At 38.2% G+C, this 24,337-nt stretch overlaps 2 protein-coding genes and 2 pseudogenes across 2 annotated transcripts; all 4 read left to right on the top strand.

Annotated features, from left to right (window-relative positions):
* Nucleotides 1–3,162: 3,162 nt before the first annotated feature.
* LOC129361002 (UDP-glucuronosyltransferase-like) lies at nt 3,163–6,844 on the top strand (annotated as a pseudogene).
* Nucleotides 6,845–9,731: 2,887 nt separating this feature from the next.
* On the top strand, nt 9,732–13,739 carry LOC129361004 (UDP-glucuronosyltransferase-like). The gene is made up of 5 exons (XM_055031589.1): nt 9,732–10,724; nt 11,528–11,659; nt 11,955–12,042; nt 12,134–12,353; nt 13,249–13,739. Exons 1-5 carry the CDS (start codon nt 9,864–9,866, stop codon nt 13,529–13,531), a joined length of 1,584 nt encoding a protein of 527 aa, XP_054887564.1. The 5' UTR covers nt 9,732–9,863; the 3' UTR covers nt 13,532–13,739.
* Nucleotides 13,740–15,878: 2,139 nt separating this feature from the next.
* On the top strand, nt 15,879–21,197 carry LOC129361417 (UDP-glucuronosyltransferase-like; annotated as a pseudogene).
* A 959-nt stretch (nt 21,198–22,156) lies between these two features.
* Nucleotides 22,157–23,780, top strand: LOC129361332 (granzyme B-like). The gene is given in 5 exon segments (XM_055032127.1): nt 22,157–22,244; nt 22,342–22,486; nt 22,772–22,913; nt 23,153–23,413; nt 23,539–23,780. Coding segments are annotated over 5 exon segments (765 nt in total). The 5' UTR covers nt 22,157–22,192; the 3' UTR covers nt 23,704–23,780.
* Nucleotides 23,781–24,337: the final 557 nt, after the last annotated feature.

The raw sequence follows: 24,337 nt of genomic DNA on the forward strand, positions 1-24,337 counted from the left end.
GATAAAATACTTACAAAGAAATATTAATAAAATAACAACAAATGATAGGAAGACATGATGTATTTTAAACATTTCATTTATTGCATCAGATCCTTAACTATCAAGTAATTAAAGCAATCAAACAAAACAAGCATGAAGGTAGAGCATACAATACATATTATAAAACCGCAAAATTAAAAACAAGGAGCACATAATTCCAGTGTTCAGAACTGTAAATATATAGTAAATGTGCTTTGTCACTTTGCACCAACTGAGCCAGATCTATTGTAGAAACAGTGATAAGATGATCAAAGGCCAGTGCAATAACTGCGGTTATTTGATAATGCTCCAATTTATCACTCATTCACATTTAATCTGACAAATTTGAATGAATGAAGGCTTAAAGTACAGAAAGTTACTTTTGACACATTTTCTTATCATTAATCATTAAGCTAACAAACTTGACTATATGTCTTTGCTGAACTGCTGACATAAGTATGACTGCACATGAATACTATCAGACTTTACACCTCAGACTGACTCAACCTTTCACATGAGCTGGACCTGCGCCAGCGGTACAAACTCAAAGACCTTAACAAATGGTTTCACATCATGGAGTTTCTTGGCTTATTCCTTATTTGCAGTTGGAAAATGGCTCAGCAAAAAGAAAGAACGTTTTAAAAGTTGAGGATTTCTGCTTCTGTTGGTGTTTGGCGCCATCATGTGGCAGATTCTGTATATTGACAGCTAGATTTGACACTTCTGTGGTTTTCCTCACGCTTCTTTAATCCGACTTGGCTTCAGAATGATGACGATCACACAGTAATAGCTTCATATTTTTCTAACTAAAACGTTGCATTTTCAACAATTTCTCGTTCCTGCAGTGTTTATAGTTGCAATTGGAACTTTCCAGTACATTTCATCATATGAACTTACTACAAACACCACAGAACCATGGCATATTACATTAAGAAGCCTGCATTTCTCTTGTCATCAATTTCCAAATTTCATAACAGATGGAATAAGTCCAGTAAGAGGCTCTCAAACAAAGCACCACAGGGTAGACGCGTGAAAAGAGCCACAGACTTTTCTACAGAAGTCCGATACATAGTCACTTAAATTATATCATCTCCTTGATTATTTGTATCATATTTATTTACTTTGTACTTGATATTTAACTCTTGCAATATTATAAGCAAAGTTCAGTTGCATGATTGTATTTGTGTATAAATCACAGAAATCCAGTCCACGCCTACTTTTTATCAGTGTTTTCATAGGTCAGGACAGTGGGGCTGAGTTCACACGGTGACACTTTATGATACAGACTGTTTGTACTGAACAGGACATTCAAGTAATGAACAAAAGAAGGGCTGGTAGGAAAGACTGGGTCATAGTGTTTCCACTCTCTTTTTAGAGAAAAGGTTGATTCGAGGACTATGTACACTGCTAGGTGTGTGTGCTCAACTTGTCATCCCTATGCTGATTAGGCAGAAATATTTCAGACTGAATGTATGTATCAGGTTGGATATGACAAAACAACCTTTTAGCTGTCAATTACATCATAACTCTAATGTAAAAAAAGCAATGTTTAAAATGATCGTTAATTGGATTTCATGCATGTGGCACACCACTGATGGATCATACCTCCTTGTAGCCTTATGAATTGAACAGTTTTCCACTATATTCATGGTTAGATATTGCATGAAACTATACAATAAAATCAGATTAAAAGTAAATAAAAATTAACAAAAGAAAACTATACCTAGGGTAAGTCTTGCAGTATAATTATAAGTGCAAGACTTATAATCACAAGTTAGGTTAATTTGTCTGAGTTAGATGTATATGTTCCACTTGTCAGTTTATGCTATTTCAACTAAAACATTGCAGCATCATCTCTACAGAGTAAAAGCTTGCAACAGAGGTATTTTCACCATCTCCACATCGCATCATCCTCTTTCTTGTATATTCTAATTTATGCAATTTTCACCTAATTCCATAAGAACCTTCTAAGGTGTTTAAGTGAATAAAGTTACACAACAGAAACAAAACACAGTACATTACAAAACGACAGATTATATTAATCCTTGAACTGAAATTCACAGTAAATCAGCAGTAAGGTGAACAATATCAGCAAAACAAAAAAGTAAAAATATTTTTGATTGGTGCAATGAACAGAAAGAATATATTCCACACATATCAATTAAATACAGTTGTTTTTTTTTATTGTAATCTATTTGTTGATCATATAGATAGATATGTGTTGCCTGTCAGAAAACAGAAATTTTATAGTAAAAAATGAAAGGAACAAATCAATGTCAATGTCCTATAATTGCATCATTTTCATGAAAGGGAGAGAGAGTATTAGTATTTTTATATTTTAACAAATGTATTTGAACGAAGATGATATTAATCATTTGGAGATTTCTCATACATTGAGACCATAGGATACTGGAGAAAAGACTAACTGATAATGAAGGTACAGCGTGCATGGACTGCTTTGCATAGTTTTTAACAAAAGTTGTCTGACTACCTCAAAAGTACAAACTGTTCCAGGACAGTTTGATTGCCAACTATGTATGTCATGCAGGTGGTCAGGTAAAAGAATGAACTCTTCCAGAGCGCTTTGTCTTTAGATTAAACATATGTTGCTCAACAGATCTGCACAAAACAGAAGTCAAAGATTTTCTCTTTTTGTATTTAATTGAGATTTTTAAAAAGAAATTAGGCACATCAGTTACTTACATAAATCAGTTCCGTGGGCTAAAACAAGTTGCCCAGAAATTCTAGGAATTACTGGTTTGATAGTATCAGTTTCCTCTTTACAGAGGGGAGTTGGTTTCCTATTACAACAGGCTTTGCACGCCACCACTTTCTACAAACCTGTGAGGCACAAATGAGAGGGAGGGAACATGTAAAGTAAACAGACAGAGCTTTGCTAAAATCTACAGTCAGTACATGCAGTCACGCGATGACTTGCAAGTTATGAAACACTAGTCATCCAAGAAAAAAACTTTTAAATCATCTTAATGTTCTTAATTAAAGGCATTTAGGAAGACTTTCAGCGTGAACAGCAAAGTCATAAAACAATAATTAACTGACAAACCAATGAATGTTGACGCTTTCAACGACAAGCGTTGGGAATCTGCCCTCTCTTCCTGTTATTATATAACAGCCTGACTTAAAATGCAGCCCGCACTTCCTACAGAATTTCGACACACACACTCACTCCAACCCCTCAACAAAAGACAGGACCGACTCTCACACAAAGCTCAGCTTGCAGCGCAGCGAGGAGGCAATGAGAAGCAGGGTGTGGTTTCTTCTTACGGGGCTGCTGGCCTGGCTATGCTGCCTTCGTCTGGGGCCCGTTCAGGGGGAGAAGGTGCTGGTTATGCCTGTGGATGGCAGCCACTGGCTCAGCATGAAGATTCTGGTGAAGGAGCTCGGACACAGAGGCCATGAGGTCACGGTCCTGGTGCCTGAAAGCAGCTTGTTGATCCAAGGTTCTGACAGCTACAAGACGGAGGTCTACCCAGTGCCGTACACTCAAGCTGAACTGGATAAGAACTTCAAGAAGCTCAGGGAAGGACTGTTTGACCAGCAGCCAGGATTAGCAGATTTATTTGTGAATGTGGAGCGTTTGGTGACTTTTACGTCTCTACAGACGGTCGGTTGTGAGGCTTTACTGGACAATGAGCCTTTGATGACTAAACTCAGGGGAGAGGGATTTGACATGATGCTTACAGACCCCTTCCTTCCCTGTGGGTCTGTCCTAGCACGCATGTTTTCCATTCCTGCTGTGTATTTTCTGCGTGGGCTTCCTTGTGAGCTGGATATTAAAGCTAACAAGTGTCCCTCTCCTGTTTCCTATGTTCCTAAGTCTTTCTCTGGTAACACAGACCGTATGAGCTTCTCAGAGAGGGTTAAAAACATGATGATGTCTTTTATGGAGTCGTACATATGCACGATCATGTACAAGCACTTTGACACGCTGGTCAGCAAGCGCATCCAAAATGGCATGTCGTACAAAGAACTAATAAGTGAAGGAGCTATCTGGCTCCTCAGATATGACTTTGTTTTTGACTGGCCCAAACCTCTCATGCCAAACATGGTTTTAATAGGTGGGATCAACTGTGCAAAGTCGGCTCCTCTTCCAGCAGTGAGTATGATGATTTATGTGTAGAGCAAAACAAACAATGTGTCTCATCTGGATTCACTTAAGGCAGATTCTTTCAACACAATCTCTGAGTTTAAGGAAGTAAAAACTGAATCAGTGAAGACCAAAATTTATATTTCAGTGTTTTTCCTTGTTAATTATTTTTATGAGATACGGAGATAGTCAAACAAAAAATATTTGAATCTGCATAATACTTCATTTACTGGAAAATGATCAAAAATAAAGTGCCACAGAAAAATTGAAACACTTGGTGCACGTCAGCAGATATGGTTCATTGTTTCAAGAATTATTTGTTATAGAATGAGTTTACCTTCTCATGCACTACACTTTGAGAGCAATGAAATCCAGATTTCTGGTCTAAGTCCAAAAAAGCTCTAGGATAGGAGATGTGGGGCCCTGCTGTGTCAACGGAGATCAAGTAATTTGCAAAAATAATCGATTTGTTTGTATAGGTACAGAGACGGTTATGCTTGCAGATTTAAATGTCTTTATGGCTGGTAGTTGCATACAATGTTAATGGTGTAAATTTTATTACAGTGGTTCCCAAAGACTTTTTTTTGTGTCCCCCAAGGGATTACAATAAAATCTCCCAAAAAAAGAAAAGAAAAATTGAACTGTGCACACACATTGTTCAACCAGGCATAAACCAATACACATATTTTGTTTTAAAACTCCACTGAAGTTTATTTCACACTTAAGGTTGCAACAAAACATACTACAAACCATTTTTACTGGATTTTGCTTTAGTTGCTTTTATTTTTTTGTCTTTTCCTACTTTTTTGCAGGACCTGAAGGAATTTGTGGATGCTTCAGGAGACGATGGCTTCATTGTGTTTACACTGGGTTCAATGGTGTCCGACATGCCTGAGGCTAAAGCCAAGCAGTTCTTTGATGCATTCCGGCAAATTCCTCAGAGGGTAATTAATACAGGGTTCCTATCAATTTATTTGGTTTAATCCATGTATACCTAAAAGTTAAATCCCAATCAATGGGTTTTATATGGCAGTTTGTTTTCTTCTTGAGAAAGCCATTGATACTTTTTATGATTAGAACAAACAAGCACATTGCCCTTTTTTACCCACAGCATAATCTGCAGGGTGAATCCAGTTGATCTGCTGGACTTTGTTCTCTACTTTGCTGCCCACGTGCAACACGGATCATTCTAAACCAGTTCAAAAGTGTTAATGATTTGCTCTGATTCTTATTGTAGGTGATTTGGAGGTACACAGAAATACCCAAAGATGTACCCAAGAACGTCAAACTTATGAAATGGGTACCTCAGAATGATCTTCTAGGTGTGCTTAATAACACAGATTAATGAAAAAACATCTCATGTTATTGAATTTGGGGAGAATTTGAACTACATGTGTTTCTTTTTCTCTACAGCTCACCCCAAAGCTAAAGTCTTCATGACTCATGGTGGAAGTCATGGCATCTATGAAGGTGTCTGTAATGGCGTTCCCATGTTGATGTTTCCACTCTTCGGGGATCAGGGAGACAACGTGCACCGCATGGTGTCTCGCGGTGTTGCTGTGAAGCTCAATATATTTGATATGACAACAGAAACCTTGGTGGATGGACTGAAAAAAGTAATCTATGACAAAGAGTAAGGAATTTCAACTTTCGCGTACTAAAAACTAATGAGTAATGTGTGTTTTATTTATTCCATTCATTCAACTTTCCTTTCATCCTTCAAAACAAAATCATAACTTTTATGTCTCATGCCTAAAAGAAAGTAAAGGGATGATAATACACTATTTCCTGGGAACTGATCCAGTATGCAATGTTTAACCCGAACATTGCATACTGAATCAGTCATCATTTCTATGTTTGTACTTTTTTACTTGTCAAAACGTTCTGACATGTGCTGGCATGTCTACAGCATTCATGTGGTAGCCGAGTCGTCAATTTAACAAATAATCTGCAGGGATTGTGAACAGTGCCTGCAAAGCTACATGTAGTATGCAGCCCTGTTGTAACTATTATGTCTTTTTCTGTAGGTACAAAGAGCGCATGGTGGAGCTGTCTCAGATACACCTGGACCGCCCTGTTGAGCCTTTGGACCTGGCTGTTTTCTGGTCTGAGTTTGTAATGAGACACAAGGGAGCATCACATCTTAGGGTGGCTGCACATGACTTGAACTGGTTTCAGTACCACAGCCTGGACGTTATCGGCTTTTTAGTTTTTGTTTTTGTCGCCGTTTTGTGGGTGACTCTGAAATCCTGTTTGTTTTGCACTCGCAAGTGTTGCGGGAAGAGAGGTGGAAAGAAAAAATCTGAGTAGTTTCTGCCATTCAGTAGATAGTTTGAACACTGCTGTGAAATTTTGTCTGGTGTACTGTAAAGTGTATATATGTGATTTGCCAGAACACACCTTTTTTTGTAATGAAACTGAATAAAATTGTAATAAAATTAATAAAACTAATTTCTTGAACTTCATTTATTAATTATGGGAGAATATACAAATCTTTGCATTCGGATGAATTTCTTGAACTGGCACTTAGAGTTAAAGATGTTAGTTTAGTTCTGTGTCATAGGAATGTTGTTGGAATGGATTATGAAGCACTTTTGTTTTGTAAAAGCAGTCATCCTTTATGTATGTACAGATCATACAAAGCCTTTACATTCATTTCTTCCTCTGTAGCAAATTGTCTTTGCCATTTTAATACAAGTTGGCTTCTGGAGGAAACCATTTTTATGTGGTGTTTATTGCTGGTTGTTTTTTTTTATTTTCCCCTGTGAATATGCATTTTTATTTTATTTTATATTATTGTCCTTGATTTTGATAGCATGCCCATACATATGCACCGTACATTGAAGTTACACTGATTTGACTTTTTGCTTTGATAAAATACATATTAATAAGTAATGACTTCTGAAAAGGAACAAACAAATAAATAAAAAATAACTTACCTTAGAAATACACAGAAAGACATGTTGTATTTAAAACATTTTATTTATTGCCTCAGATCCCAAACTTTCAAGAAGTTAAAGCAGTCAAACAAAACAAGCAAGAATGTAGAGCATGCAATACATAGCATTAAACTGCAAAAAACAAAAAACAAACAAACAAAAAAACCCAACAAGAAACACATAAGGCGAGTCTAACTGTTGATATGAAACAATGATGGGAACCAGGGCTTTTGGGTGCTGTATGGGTTGTTTTTGTCGTCTTCTTTCACTTCCTCAGTTCCACCAGAAGGTGGAGCCATGGAGCTGCTTCCATTAGAGGGTCCAGCTGTTTTTCTTCCACTCTGCTTTTGCCTTGTATTTTTCCTCTGGTCCTTTATTTTATTGCGGTCTTGCTTTGTCTTGTCTTTTTTTCCGGTCTTGTTTTGCATCGGCTCTTGCCGTCTTTTGCATCCTATCTGGTCTTCCTTCTGCTTTGGTCCTTTTCTGCGTCTGATCTTGTTTTGCTTCGGCTTCGTATTGCTTCTTTTTCGGTCTGTTTTTCTTCCGGTCTTGTTTTGTTTCTGGTACGCTCTTGTATTGTCTGGTCTTTGTCTTGTCTGGGTTTTGGTTCGGTCCTTTTTTTCTTGCTTCCGGTTTTATTTTCCCCCTCCGTGGGTTGCCACCTTGTCGTGGTGGTGGGGTTTGAGTTTCCCAGAGATCTTAGGAGTTTCATGGTTCTGGGTCGAGTCCGTTATGCCAAACGGCTCCTCGGTGAGGGATCTGACCAAGAGCAGCCCGAAGACAACTTTGAAATATAGACAACTGTCCAGCTTAAAAGCTTGGAGGGCTCCAGGGCTTTATGTTCCCCCCTCCAGGCTAAGCTTTTTGGAAAGTTTTCCTGTTAAAGGCAAGTTCACATGTCCACTGTCACAACAATCCTCAATAGCATTGCTTAAAGTTACTTTCAACCAATGTGGATAATTTGTGCAGTGATAGAAAAACACAGTCAACGTCATGCAGATAGGTGGCCTGATCTTTTTTCACAGCAACAAGAATAGACCTTAGATTCAAGATCGCATAAAAACATGTTAGGCTACAAAAATGTATTGGGTCTGATGTTTGTGAAAGCAAGAAGAACATATCTTCAGTTTCTCTATGCAAGAAAAAGTCTTTGCTGATCATGCTTCTGGCCTGTTCCTGTTTTTTCTTCTGGTCTTGTTTTAGGGTTTTTTTTTTTTTTTATCTTCAGGGATACAAATCAACTTGATGAATCTAAAATTTTTAAAGTTCTACTCTTTATAAGTATATATTTGAGTAAAATGAACATTGTTCTTTTATTCTATGAATTACTGACATATCTCTTAATCTTGTTTGTGAATGTATATAAATAAGCAGTTAGATTTAGAAAACGTACCAACGAATATCTTCTCATGGGTCTTAGCCCTGCTGGGGGCTAAAGACCCCTTAAGGTCAGATCCAATAATTGCCCCTGTGGCACACCTGCAGATCGTCACCTGTCATCATCCAGGCTTTAAAATGAGATGATTGTCAGTCCGTTAGTGCCTGAGTGTTAAACTACTGTGGTACTCCGACCCTCTGACTATCAGATTTTGGGCAAGAATATATATCTTTAATTATTGGGCATTATTTGCAGGAATGTCTTTGTGAACAAACCAAGCTCAAAACATCAAGATTACAGAAAGCGACATATTGAAGTCATGGCAACACAACAATCAAACACTGAAGATTTTTTTTGCACTTTTACAAAATAAACTTTTCAATTAAATCTGAAATGTACAATTGCTATATTTTTTTAATGTTATCTCTCCTGTGCATATTAAATAAGATTTAATGGCATTGTCATTTTCTATAAATGTATGCTAAAGTGTCAGATCTGTGTTAAAATTTCAACCATTTATAGGTGCCCCTGAATAACTGGGGGCTGGGAGGGTCTCTTACAATTCGAGATCTCTCAGAAGTGCGAACATTGAAAAATGACATAAAATTTACTTCCTCTGAGCTTTTTCATCTGTAAAGCAGTCTGCAGCCAAGATAGAGGTTGCAAATTATTAGGGTTTATTTACTAAAATGGCAGCAAATTTGCTTATTTCATAACATATTTCATAACCCGGCGACCTTCTCTCATGGTCTGTTTAAAAACTACAGACTCAGATCAACAGCCCTCCAGCACTGTCAGCAGCAGAAAGAGCAACATTATACATTTCAGGAGAAACACAGACAACCTTTGCTTTGCAATGTCCCCACAAAATGAAAATGATGTAGTATGATCTGATTAAATATTATATTTTTGATTAATACGTGTTACTGTGTTGTTGCACACTGTTTTCAGATCGTTCTACGTGCCCCTTTGTAACTTTGAGCACCTGCCCCTTTCTGCTTACGAGTGTCTGTTTCCCAGAGGGAGAGAACATATAAAGAGAGAGGATTCTGCTCAAATCTACAATTACTACATGCAGTCGCGAAAGTAAGTTATAAAGCATGAGAATTTCATGACTTTTCACCAAAAATGCAGCAGATAGTCATGCAAGAAAATAAACTTTAAAAATCATCTTAATGTGCTTCGTTAACAGGATGTAAGAAGACTTTCAAAGTGAACGGCAAAGATATATCAATGATTAACAGATAAACTGAATGAATTCTGTGCCAAGCGTTGGACATCTGCCCAATTATATAACAGCCTGACTTAAAATGCAGCCAGCACTTCCTACACAATTTTGATACACACTCACTCCGACCCTTCAACAACAGGCAGGACTGATTCTCACACAAAGCTCAGCTTGCAGCGCAGCAAGGAGGCAATGAGAAGCAGGGTGTGGTTTCTTCTTACGGGGCTGCTGGCCTGGCTATGCTGCCTTCGTCTGGGGCCCGTTCAGGGGGAGAAGGTGCTGGTTATGCCTGTGGATGGCAGCCACTGGCTCAGCATGAAGATTCTGGTGAAGGAGCTCGGACGCAGAGGCCATGAGGTCACGGTCCTGGTGCCTGAAAGCAGCATGTTGATCCAAGGTTCTGACAGCTACAAGACGGAGGTCTACCCAGTGCCGTACACTCAAGCTGAACTGGATAAGAACTTCAAGAAGCTCAGGGACGAACTGTTTGACCAGCAGCCAGGATTAGCAGATTTATTTGTGAATGTGGAGCGTTTCGTGACTATTACGTCTCTACAGACGGTCGGTTGTGAGGCTTTACTGGACAATGAGCCTTTGATGACTAAACTCAGGGGAGAGGGATTTGACATAATGCTTACAGACCCCGTCCTTCCCTGTGGGTCTGTCCTAGCACGCATGTTTTCCATTCCTGCTGTGTATTTTCTGCGTGGGTTTCCTTGTGAGCTGGATATTAAAGCTAACAAGTGTCCCTCTCCTGTTTCCTATGTTCCTAAGTCTTTCTCTGGTAACACAGACCGTATGAGCTTCTCAGAGAGGGTTAAAAACATGATGATGTCTTTTATGGAGTCGTACATATGCATGATCATGTACAAGCACTTTGACACGCTGGTCAGCAAGCGCATCCAAAATGGCATGTCGTACAAAGAACTAATAAGTGAAGGAGCTATCTGGCTCCTCAGATATGACTTTGTTTTTGACTGGCCCAAACCTCTCATGCCAAACATGGTTTTAATAGGTGGGATCAACTGTGCAAAGTCGGCTCCTCTTCCAGCAGTGAGTATGATGATTTATGTGTAGAGCAAAACAAACAATGTGTCTCATCTGGATTCACTTAAGGCAGATTTGTTCAACACAATCTCTGAGTTTAAGGAAGTAAAAACTGAATCAGTGAAGACCAAAATTTATATTTCAGTGTTTTTCCTTGTTAATTATTTTTATGAGATACGGAGATAGTCAAATAAAAAATATTTGAATCTGCATAATACTCCATTTACTGGAAAATGATCAAAAATAAAGTGCCACGGAAAAATTGAAACACTTGGTGCACGTCAGCAGATATGGTTCATTGTTTCAAGAATTATTTGTTATAGAATGAGTTTACCTTCTCATGCACTACACTTAGAGAGCAATGAAATCCAGATTTCTGGTCTCAGTCCAAATAAGCTCTAGGATAGGAGATGTGGGGCCCTGCTGTGTCAACGGAGATCAAGTAATTTGCAAAAATAATCGATTTGTTTGTATAGGTACAGAGACGGTTATGCTTGCAGATTTAAATGTCTTTATGGCTGGTAGTTGCACACAATGTTAATGGTGTAAATTTTATTACAGTGGTTCCCAAAGACTTTTTTTTGTGTCCCCCAAGGGATTACAATAAAATCTCCCAAAAAAAGAAAAGAAAAATTGAACTGTGCACACACATCGTTCAACCAGGCATAAACCAATACACATATTTTGTTTTAAAACTCCACTGAAGTTTATTTCACACTTAAGGTTGCAACAAAACATACTACAAACCATTTTTACTGGATTTTGCTTTAGTTGCTTTTATTTTTTTGTCTTTTCCAACTTGTTTGCAGGACCTGAAGGAATTTGTGGATGCTTCAGGAGACGATGGCTTCATTGTGTTTACACTGGGTTCAATGGTGTCCGACATGCCTGAGGCTAAAGCCAAGCAGTTCTTTGATGCATTCCGGCAAATTCCTCAGAGGGTAATTAATACAGGGTTCCTATCAATTTATTTGGTTTAATCCATGTATACCTAAAAGTTAAATCCCAATCAATGGGTTTTATATGGCAGTTTGTTTTCTTCTTGAGAAAGCCATTGATACTTTTTATGATTAGAAGAACAACAAGCACATTGCCCTTTTTTACCCACAGCATAATCTGCAGGGTGAATCCAGTTGATCTGCTGGACTTTGTTCTCTACTTTGCTGCCCACGTGCAACACGGATCATTCTAAACCAGTTCAAAAGTGTTAATGATTTGCTCTGATTCTTATTGTAGGTGATTTGGAGGTACACAGGTGAAATACCCAAAGATGTACCCAAGAACGTCAAACTTATGAAATGGGTACCTCAGAATGATCTTCTAGGTGTGCTTAATAACACAGATTAATGAGAAAACATTTCATGTTATTGAATTTGGGGAGAAGTTGAACTACATGTGTTTCTTTTTCTCTACAGCTCACCCCAAAGCTAAAGTCTTCATGACTCATGGTGGAAGTCATGGCATCTATGAAGGTGTCTGTAATGGCGTTCCCATGTTGATGTTTCCACTCTTCGGGGATCAGGGAGACAACGTGCACCGCATGGTGTCTCGCGGTGTTGCTGTGAAGCTCAATATATTTGATATGACAACAGAAACCTTGGTGGATGGACTGAAAAAAGTAATCTATGACAAAGGGTAAGGAATTTCAACTCTAGCATATTAAAAACTGAGTAATGTGTCTTTTATTTATTCCATTCATTCGACCTTCTTTTCATCCTTCAAAACAAAATCATAACTTTTATGTCTCATGCCTAAAAGAAAGTAAAGGGATGATAATACACTATTTCCTGGGAACTGATCCAGTATGCAATGTTTAACCCGAACATTGCATACTGAATCAGTCATCATTTCTATGTTTGTACTTTTTTGCGTGTCAAAACGTTCTGACCTGTGCTGGCATGTCTACCGTATTCATGTGGTAACCGAGTAGACAATTTAACAAATAATCTGCAGGGATTGTGAACAGCATGCAGCATACTACATGCGGTACAATACATGTAGCATGCAGCATGTAGCATGCACCATACTACATGTAGCATGCAGTATACTAAATGTAGCATGGAGCATGTAACATGCAGTATAATACATGTAGCATGCAGCATGTGGCATGCAGCATTCTACATGTAGCATGCAGCATGTAGCATGCAGTATAATACATGTAGCATGCAGTATACTACATGTAGCTGCAGCATGTAGCATACTACATGTAGTATACTGCATACAGCATATTACATGTAGCATGCAGCATGTAGCATGCAGCATACTACATGTAGCATGCAGCATGTAGCATGCAGCATACTACATGTAGCATGTAGCATACTACATGCAGCATGTAGCATGCAGCATACTAGATGTAGCATGCAGCATATTACATGTAGCATGTAGCATGCAGCATATTACATGTATGCTGGCCAGTTGTTTTGACAATTGGCCAGTATGTTGTACTGCTAAGGCGTCTGTAATACACTAATGTTAATCTGAAACTTGCTGTTATACGGCGCTGTTGTAACTATTACGTCTTTTTCTGTAGGTTCAAAGAGCGCATGGTGGAGCTGTCTCAGATACACCTGGACCGCCCTGTTGAGCCTTTGGACCTGGCTGTTTTCTGGTCTGAGTTTGTAATGAGACACAAGGGAGCATCACATCTTAGGGTGGCTGCACATGACTTGAACTGGTTTCAGTACCACAGCCTGGACGTTATCGGCTTTTTAGTTTTTGTTTTTGTCGCCGTTTTGTGGGTGACTCTGAAATCCTGTTTGTTTTGCACTCGCAAGTGTTGCGGGAAGAGAAGTGGAAAGAAAAAATCAGAGTAGTTTCTGCCAGTAGTTTCTCGCTTCTCGCTTCTCCTCTTAGGTCCACGCTTGTACATTTGATTTTTTTTCACAGCAGACAAAATTTCACAGCAGTGAAATTTTGTCTGGTGTACTGTAAAGTGTATATATGTGATTTTCCAGAACACACCTTTTTTAGTTATTAAACTGAATAAAATTGTAATTAAATTAATAAAACGTATTTCTTGAACTTCATTTATTAATTATGGGAGAATATACAAATCTTTGCATTAGGATGAATTTCTTGAAGTTGTTGGAATGGATTATAAAGCACTTTGTTGTGTAGTAGAGCTTTAGCACAGAGAGATCTGGTATTTAAAAGAGCTACTATAAGTGGCTGGGAGGCCAAAAGTTTTTCAGACTGAGGTTGCTTTAGGCAGGGGATCTGTCTGACGTTTGAATTAGGACCGCTGTATTTTGTATTTCTGTTTCTTGTATTTCTGCATTCTGGATTTTCTTGTAGTAATCCAGACATGTAATGTTCTGTTCTTCAGTACCGGGGGGCCAGACACATTCTGGAGGAGGACGGGTATAAAGATAATATCTGGACCCCAACCTCAGACCTCCGAAACGCAGAGTGATGGATCCTCTGGGAAGTCAGAGGCAGATGGCTTAAATGAAGTGCGGTCTGCTCCATGAGTGCTAAGGAGAGACGTGCCGAGACGAACCTGTTGATTCATTCCATCTGTAAATTTAAGAAACTCTGGTCCAGAAGACATTTCTTCATTGGTATCTATTGAATCCTGTGAATGATTGGAGGAGCAGAGAGGGAGGGGGGAAGGAAGAAGGGAACCAGTCGCGCTGTCTCCACTCAATTCATCAGCTTGTTTTGGAATATCGTGCTCCTGATACGAGGAACGTTCCATCCTCATCAAACATCCTTGAGCCTGTTCTTCTGAAGCATTGATCACATTATTGTCCTTGTTGATAAAATAAAAAAGGTTTGCAGTGAGTTGCTTTATCCCATGTTTATTAAGATTGCATCCTCCTCTTCCAAAAAGGTGAAAGCGCTGCCAATAGATTCAGAGGTTATCGATGAAGGTCACTGAGCTGGTAGAGCAGCTTTTAATCAGCCATTTGTTTATTGTGAGCAGCCTGGAGTGTTTTTTGTCTTCCCACTGAGGTAATGGAATTGGACCACTGAGAAATAACTTCATTTTTATTTTCCCATAGTGTTCAGAAGAATATTAAAGTCCTTTTTGAGAATCTCAGATCATTACCAGATCATTGGCTCCTGCACAACTAAAGTCTCGATATCTGGCTGATCAGTGGTTAGAGAGAGCAGTTTGTTGGTTAAATCAGATACAGTGTCACTAGGAAAATACATCACTCTTGTTTTCTTGGGATTGCAAACATCACTGATTCCCTTTACTCCCTCATCTCCAACAAGCATTTTTGGGATACCTTTCGTTTTCCTGGTGGTCGCTTTGTTCTTTGGAGCTTTGGGGGATGGATATGTTGGTCTTGCCTCACTGTTGATGTTTGAAGGCGAGGTTTCACTCAGAGGATCAGGCTGGAGTGCAGAAAATCTGTTTTTCAGTGGGATTCCCACAGAGTCAGAATGTTTTGAGGCTCATGCTGGTTGCTTTGTCCCTGGGAGTGGGGTCAGTAGAGCCGTTTTGGTTGCAGCTGCTTGTTTATCCTTCTTTGGCGGAGCAGGTGTTGAAGTTGAAGGTGGGTTTTGGCTCAGAGCCGGCCACGCTGATTCGTCCAGGTGAGGGGTTCTCTCTGATAGTCATCTCATCGGATCTGCAGTGTGAGACTTATGTTTTTGCTTGGCACCCAGAGCGTTCCAAGGTGAGCTGCTTGGTGTGGGGTGCACGACCTCTCATTTCCACGGGTAGCGTTAATGTCACTGTTAATGACCCTGGGGTCGACCGGAGGCATTTTGCCTTGGTTCAACTAGAAGATGAAGAAAAGTAAGGTAAAAATAAAAGTAAGAAAATTCCCAGTCCTTAGGTTTGAAGTGATCCAGTTAAGATGTCGATAATGTAATATAAATGTAAAAAACTGTCACTTTAAAAATGGCTCATAGGCAAAGTTATCAGTAAGGACGAGAGATAGCAGGTTAAGCTTTTCCTCCTTCAGGTTTCATAAGCATCCCTGATAATTTCATGACTTTTCACCACAAATGCAGCAGATAGCCATGCAAGAAAAAAACTTTAAAAATCATCTTAATGTGCTTTGTTAACAGGATGTAAGAAGACTTTCAAAGTGAACGGCAAAGATATATCAATGATTAACTGATACACTTTGTGCTGTGCTGACGCAAAGCACAAAGTGGGAATCTGCCCTCTCTTCCTGTTATTATATAACAGCCTGACTTAAAATGCAGCCCGCACTTCCTACAGAATTTCGACACACACACTCACTCCAACCCTTCAACAAAAGACAGGACCGACTCTCACACAAAGCTCAGCTTGCAGCGCAGCGAGGAGGCAATGAGAAGCAGGGTGTGGTTTCTTCTTACGGGGCTGCTGGCCTGGCTATGCTGCCTTCGTCTGGGGCCCGTTCAGGGGGAGAAGGTGCTGGTTTTCCCTGCAGATGGTAGCCAGTGGCTCAGCATGAGGATTCTGGTGAAGGAGCTCGGACGCAGAGGCCATGAGGTCACGGTCCTGGTGCCTGAAAGCAGCATGTTGATCCAAGGTTCTGACAGCTACAAGACGGAGGTCTACCCAGTGCCGTACACTCAAGCTGAACTGGATAAGAACTTCAACAAGTTCAGGGAAGGACTGTTTGACCAGCAGCCAGGATTAGCAGATTTATTTGTCAATGTGGAGCGTTTGTTGATATTTACATCTCCACAGGTGGTGGGCTGTGAGGCTTTACTGGACAATGAGCCTTTGATGACTAAACTCAGGGGAGAGGGATTTGACATGATGCTTACAGACCCCTTCCTTCCCTGTGGGTCTGTCCTAGCACGCATGTTTTCCATTCCTGCTGTGTATATTATGCGTGGACTTCCTTGTGAGCTGGATATTAAAGCTAACAAGTGTCCCTCTCCTGTTTCCTATGTTCCTAAGTCTTTCTCTGGTAACACAGACCGTATGAGCTTCTCAGAGAGGGTTAAAACATGATGATGTCTTTTATGGAGTCGTACATATGCACGATCATGTACAAGCACTTTGACACGCTGGTCAGCAAGCGCATCCAAAATGGCATGTCGTACAAAGAACTAATAAGTGAAGGAGCTATCTGGCTCCTTAGATATGACTTTGTTTTTGACTGGCCCAAACCTCTCATGCCAAACATGGTTTTAATAGGTGGGATCAACTGTGCAAAGTCGGCTCCTCTTCCAGCAGTGAGTATGATGATTTATGTGAAGAGCAAAATAAACAATGTGTCTCATCTGGATTAATTTATCCATCTGGCAGATCATCTAGGATAGGAGATGTGCTGTGTCAAATGAGATCAAGTAATTTGCAAAAATAATAGGAATGTTTTTACAGGTACAAACCAACCTCTTGGTGAAAGCCATAAATGCTTCCTGGCTTTAACTAGCCATAAAACCAAAATGGTGTTGCATGTGTTGTTAATGATGTAAATACTATTAAGGTTTTATAAGACAGATGCAGTCTTTACACATGTAGAAATAAATTTACACTGGATTTTGCTTTTGGTTTAGTTGCATTCATTTTTTGTCTTTTCCAACTTTTTTGCAGGATCTAAAGGAATTTGTGGATGCTTCAGGAGACGATGGCTTCATTGTGTTTACACTGGGCTCATGGGTGTCCGACATGCCTGAGGCTAAAGCCAAGCAGTTCTTTGATGCATTCCGGCAAATTCCTCAGAGGGTAATTAATACAGGGTTCCTATCAATTTTCATTGGTGTAATCAATGTATACCTTAAAGTTCAATCCCAATCAATGGGTTTTATATGGCAGTTTGTTTTCTTCTTGAGAAAGCCATTGATACTTTTTATGATTAGAAGAACAACAAGCACATTGCCCTTTTTTACCCACATCATAATCTGCAGGGTGAATCCAGTTGATCTGCTGGACTTTGTTCTCTACTTTGCTGCCCACGTGCAACACGGATCATTCTAAACCAGTTCAAAAGTATTAATGATCTGCTCTGATTCGTATTGTAGGTGATTTGGAGGTACACAGGTGAAATACCCAAAGATGTACCCAAGAACGTCAAACTTATGAAATGGGTACCTCAGAATGATCTTCTAGGTGTGCTTAATAACACAGATTAATGAAAAAACATCTCATGTTATTGAATTTGGGGAGAAGTTGAACTACATGTGTTTCTTTTTCTCTACAGCTCACCCCAAAGCTAAAGTCTTCATGACTCATGGTGGAAGTCATGGCATCTATGAAGGTGTCTGTAATGGCGTTCCCATGTTGATGTTTCCACTCTTCGGGGATCAGGGAGACAACGTGCACCGCATGGTGTCTCGCGGTGTTGCTGTGAAGCTCAATATATTTGATATGACAACAGAAACCTTGGTGGATGGACTGAAAAAAGTAATCTATGACAAAGGGTAAGGAATTTCAACTCTAGCATATTAAAAACTAATGAGTAATAATTTATGAACATAATTTTATGCAGATATATTTGTATTTAGTTGAATATTTTTAAAAGAAGTGTTGGCTGGAACCTAAATCATCTGTGTCTCCATCAGAAGACATCAAAAATCTTTTTGCTTTCCTTGTCATCCTTAATTTATTTTATGTCTGTTTATCTTTCCAAGCTCCATCCTTCTTGCTTCTTTGTTTCAGTGACATACCTCTATTCATTATGTCGTCTATTCATTTATTTCTGTCATTTATTCAATAGACTTTTCTTAGGACCTTCAAAAAAAAAAAAAAAACCTATTAACTTTTATATTTTATGCCTAACAGAACGTAAAGGACTTACTACTCCGGATAATAATAATATTTTACCTGAACATTACGTACTGAATCAGTCTTCCTGTGTATGTTTGTACTTTGTTGTATGATAAAACTTCCTGACCTGTGTGGGCATGTCTGCAGCACTCAGCTTTCCTTCTTTGTGGATTCCAGTGACATTTCATAATTTTTCTGTATAAATACTGATAATTGTTATTTCATTATACACTTCTATTGTTGAATTTTTCAGAATGTTAATTTTATCTTAGTTTCATATGTTTGTTTATGCTACACACTACCTATTTTGACTACTATCCACTGTGTTGTGGCTATTCACGCATCATAATAAGGTCCAAAAACATAAATGCTGGAGTAGTTTTTCAGGAGGAGGTTTTCAACTCACACAAAATAAAAAGCAATTGCAGAGAGTTTCTGGTTTCAAAAATAGTTTCTTTTCTCGCAAAAATAACAGAAATATTCTCTGAGTTTATTTCATACCAAATTTTAATGTAAATGTTAATTTAATTTTGGTAGAAAAACTGTTTCACTCCTCAATCCTTCACCAAACAGTCAGATCAATCACAGCAGCTGCTTCTGCTTGTTAATCACAGCAGGAGGTTGACTGACCAGGAGGAGAGTCTAAGCAAAATGAATAAATAAATAAAAAAACAATAGATCTACCATTTGCATAATCTTGGTTCTGTAACATTAATACTTTAGCAAAAAAATTAAGTTAATTTACTTCTTAATAAGCTCCAACACATTGTATGGCACTAAGGAGCAGAGGATGGTCCAAAAGTGTTTGGCACCCTGGGCAAACCACCTTTCCTTTTCCCCCTCCCCTTTGAATGTATAAGAAATTAGACTACAAAGGGTTGCAGAGTGGCACAGTTGATACAGTTGATACAGTTGATAGCACTATTGCCTTGCAGCAACAAGGTCCTGGATTCGGTTCCCGGCCCAGCGTCTTTCTGCATGGAGTTTGCACGTTCTTTTTGTGCATACATGGGTTCTCTCCGGGTACGCCGGCTTTTTCCCACAGTCCAAAAACATAATTGTTAGGTTAATTGGTCCCTCTAAATTCTACCAAGGTGTGTGTGCGTGCATGTGTTTGTTTAAGGGTGTACCCCCACCTATCTGGAGATCGCGAGAGTGAAAATGACTCTTTTTAACATACAAATCTGTTAATAAATCATATTATGACTCTGTCTCTAACATACCCACAGTTTAAACACATTTTGAGGGAACATGTTTGAGTGTCTGAACCTTGCTGTTATACGGCCCTGTTGTAACTATTATGTCTTTTTCTGTAGGTACAAAGAGCGCATGGTGGAGCTGTCTCAGATACACCTGGACCGCCCTGTTGAGCCTTTGGACCTGGCTGTTTTCTGGTCTGAGTTTGTAATGAGACACAAGGGAGCATCACATCTTAGGGTGGCTGCACATGACTTGAACTGGTTTCAGTACCACAGCCTGGACGTTATCGGCTTTTTAGTTTTTGTTTTTGTCGCCGTTTTGTGGGTGACTCTGAAATCCTGTTTGTTTTGCACTCGCAAGTGTTGCGGGAAGAGAAGTGGAAAGAAAAAATCAGAGTAGTTTCTGCTATTCAGTAAATACTTTGAACACTGCTGTGAAATTTTGTCTGGTGTACTGTAAAATGTATATATGTGATTTGCCAGAACACACCTTTTTTAGTTATTAAACTGAATAAAATTGTAATTAAATTAATAAAACTTATTTCTTGAACTTCATTTATTATTTGTGAAAGAAAATACAGACCTTGAAGGATACATTTATTCAACTTGCCCTGTGAGTTTAAAATGTTTAGTTCTGGTTGAATGGAATGTTGTTGGAATTACCTTTTATGAAAGGCTGAATTAAAATTGTATTTATTTTCAGAGTAAGAGTTTGAAATCACAATAAAACATGTATCTTGAAGTTCTTAGCATATTTTTAAGGTTACCAAAAATGTTTGAAGGTGCATACAAATGTTTTTTTCTGTATTTGACCATTTTGTTTAATCCGTAATAGTTGTTACTATGTAGCTTGAGATGACATTGAAGATTTGGCTTCAGCATGTCTAACACTAGTAATCAGGAAACTTTGTTTGCCTTTGGCAGTGATTAATGAACGTTGGGCATTGACAGAGGAGCAACTGTTTAAACAGTCCCTGTTATATTGGTAGCAGATACTCCTGCTTGCATCATTTTATGTTATTTTAGTTATATCATAATTACCTCGTCTGTTTGTTTGAAGCAAGTATTTTCTAGCCAACTTGCTTATTAGTAGCTATGTCATGTTACATTAAGTTTCTAGTATACTGGCTCTTGTAATTTGAAGAATAACATATTTTGCAGTTTAAAAAAGTAACCTAAATGTATCAGTGTGTATAATACAATGGGCAGTGTTTGCAAAGCATTTTCAAAAATGTTCACCAAAGATCTTTAACCAAAGACTGTTTTCACTATGGCAGAGCCAAGGAACTCAGGAAGGAATTGTTATATTTCAGCCACCAGTATTACATTTACATATTCTAAAATCTGTTGAACTAAAGCTATAAAATTTTAGAGATAAATTATGGGATTTGGAGGATTTAGCTTGCAAGCTGTAGGTGACATTAATCTAATCTCTGTTTTGTCTTGACTTTCTGAACATGATAAAAGAAAAAAAAAACGAAAGAAACAAATGTATAATTATGTATTTTGTATTTCCTTGTAATGCTGTTGCAAACTAACCTTTTTGTTCAGAGTGAGTTTTTTTTTCATTTCAGAGGTTTCTTGCTACAAAATGTATTTCCAGTTTCAGTTGTTTTGGAACACAATTAAAAATAAAAACTAGTAGCACAACTCAAATCAGGGGTTTGGATAAACATAATTTCTCAACAGTATTGTAGCTTTTATGATGTGTGGTTTGCATGATGGCAGGCTGTGTTATTCAAGTTGACCTCTCCGCCATCTTGTTATTGTAGCAATATGCACATTGTTCCTCAATCTCAGGAAGTTGACTGTATGTGTATATAAACACACTCTATTGTGCAAATCACACAGGTGGCCAAAGAAAACAGATTTCTTGCAAGAAAGCAACTGCCTTTTACTTTGTAATTTTGGATTTTGGCCTCAATAGAAACAATCTGAGTTATTTAGCAGGAAGCTTGACTATTTTCTTTTTTTGCATTGAACAGAAAACAGGACTGACTGCTCCCTTGCTTTGTAGTGTTTACTGTGATCTACTTCTTATTTTATTGACATCAGTGTAAAACGGCTTGTAAATGTAACACCAAGTGAAAGTCTAAAACGTACATCTGCCTAAAGCAGGGTTGTTCGACGCCTCAAACTCTTTGGCTTCCTTGTTCACACTAACCACTGCAAATGTTTGTGAAATGAGTACTGAGGCTGAATAAGTTAAACTCTGCTCAGATGCCCCACCAAGTGTACAATATATTTACAACTCTGTCTTTTGTGAGGAAGTCAAACTCTATTTCCTTACAGGATAAGTTTTTACCCTTCCACTTCTTCATATGTTGTCATGTTACATTTGCAAGTTTCTAGTATATTTTGTAACAGGCCCACACAAGGTGTTTTGTAATACTAAAATGGAAGAAACATTACACATCGTAGCTGCAAGATTAGAAATGCAACTGATTTCACAGTTATTTCTTGCATGCAGCAGCAAAGGTGTTAGTGAACTGGAACATATCAACCATCTACCCACAAAGTTTCCGTTTGACATGGATCACACGTTGACTATAAAAGGCGGTGCTGGAAGTCTAAAAGTCATATGTTTTATTCCTTCCGTCTCTGCTATCATGATACATACAAGCACCATCATTTGCATCCTTCTGCTGGCGCCACTGTCTGGTAAAAGTAGTTTTTCTCATATTTTTCCTCTATTTTCTTAATTTATTATAAAATGAACTTTTTTTTTTTCTGATTTGAAAATTTCTCCACATGTCAGGTGCTTCTGGAAGCAGCATAGTTGGAGGCAAAGTTTCCAAGCCCCACTCCAGACCCTACATGGCGTCCCTCCAGTACCAAGACAGACATTCATGTGGTGGAATACTTATTCGGAAGGATTTTGTCCTTACTGCAGCACACTGCAAGTGAGTATGTTTCCCGTGTCACAAAGTTATTTTTATGCAACACATAAAACACATAATTTTATGGTTGGGATTTTTTTTATATATATAGATGAGCTTTTAATGATTTTCAATAATTAATCCCAAACATGTTTTCTTTCTTATCCCAAACAAAACATCAAAAAAAAAAAAAAAAAAAAAAATATAAAGTTTTTTTTTAATATTTTTTAGTATTTCTTTCTGGGGAAAAAGGTTAGCTCTTTTCGAAGTGGTCTTCAATAAAATGGATAAATCTAATTATGTTTTCAGATATCCAGGTGACATGACGGTGGTTCTTGGAGCACATGATCTCAGAAAGAAGGAGAAAAGTCAGCAAAGGATCAAAGTGGCAAAGTTGTGTTCACATTCATTTTACAGTGGAAAATTTGATTTTGACATCATGCTGCTTAGAGTGAGCAAACTGTTGAAAATTCATTTTTGCATTTATTTTTTATACTCCCCCCACGTCAAATAGTGTTTATACATTTTTCCCGTACAAAGAAAAACTAATTCTTGTTCAACAATTTGGTTTTCTGTAGTTGTTTTAGACATCCTGTTGGGCTTTCCGTTGACAATTTTTTTTTTCAATATATTAAAAACCAACCTGAAGAACCTAACCGAGTTAACAATATTCACCTTTCTCTTTTGCAGTGAGAAAGTAATGCCACAAAGAATAAGTACGTGAAGCCTCTGGACCTGCCCAAGAAAGCCAAAAGCAACTCTGACAAACTCAAATGTCTTGTTGCTGGCTGGGGAAGAACTGGATCCAGTGAGCCTGATTCAAATGTTCTGAAAGAAGGGACAGAAACCACTCTGCCCATCACTGACTGTGAAAATATTTGGGGAGAACATTTCAAATCAGAGCAAATGATTTGCACCAGATTTGACAAGAAGAAGGGAGGAGTATGCCAGGTAATGAAATGACGCCACCAATACAGAAACTCATACAAGTGAAATCTTATGTATACTATATTAATTTTATGTGCATCTTACAGTTTTAATGAAACTACTTTCTTCCTCCCCTCTCTTTTTCCTAGGGTGATTCTGGTGGACCTCTAATTTGCAAAAACAAGCTGCAAGGCATAACTGCTTTTACTGCTGAAGGTCAATGTGATAATCCACAGTATCCTCATGTTTTCACGAACATTAACTACTTTCTACCGTGGATCAAGAAAATGATGCAGACTAAATCATTATGCTGAGTAGATCTTTATTTGTGCATTACCAAATTGCAGAAAAGATAATAGCATGAAAATGTTTTCAATTGTCTGTATTTTCTAAATTTACAATAAAAAATTACTCTTGTTAGTTTACCTGCATTTGTTAAATTTTTTCTTGAGTCTTTTTATTCTCTGTTTGTTGAAACACTATGTGAAGTTATTTGTACTTGTCATAAATAACTTACTGCATAGTGGTCACTACAGTGGACAGCTATCTAAAGCCATTTTCTTGTATTTATGTATCATGTTATAAATGCACACAGACCACTGAAGTAGACACTAATGCATCATAAAATACATTATCAAATGCAAGACATTATTTTTGTTAAATCCAATATGGCCGACAGACAAAAAAACATGCCAACCGACCCTGTCTCTCCTTCTACTATACAAATAACTTTGTATTTGGAGAAAATTACAATTGATCACCTAAAAAAAATAAAATCCTTTTTTATTTTTACAAAAATGTTTTTCCTACCATTGTTATGCATTAAGAAAATAAAAGGGTTAAATAGTGGATGTACTGTGATAATCTAAGCTTGTTCTGATGCTTCAACTTAACATACTTTATAGAACCAGGAATTCTGCTCTAATGAACAATGTCTGAATATTAGTT

This window comes from Poeciliopsis prolifica, unplaced genomic scaffold (assembly GCF_027474105.1).
Source record: "Poeciliopsis prolifica strain line A6 unplaced genomic scaffold, Auburn_PproV2 SCAFFOLD007, whole genome shotgun sequence".
Classification (NCBI taxonomy): Eukaryota; Metazoa; Chordata; class Actinopteri; order Cyprinodontiformes; family Poeciliidae; genus Poeciliopsis; species Poeciliopsis prolifica.

Bases quoted from the DNA above. Each gene is read 5' to 3' on its own strand.
- LOC129361004 (XM_055031589.1), top strand. From the start codon at position 9,864: ATGAGAAGCAGGGTGTGGTTTCTTCTTACGGGGCTGCTGGCCTGGCTA. The intron at 10,725-11,527 runs GTGAGTATGATG...ACTTGTTTGCAG, and splicing joins AGTCGGCTCCTCTTCCAGCA to GACCTGAAGGAATTTGTGGA. The intron at 11,660-11,954 runs GTAATTAATACA...TTCTTATTGTAG, and splicing joins TCCGGCAAATTCCTCAGAGG to GTGATTTGGAGGTACACAGG.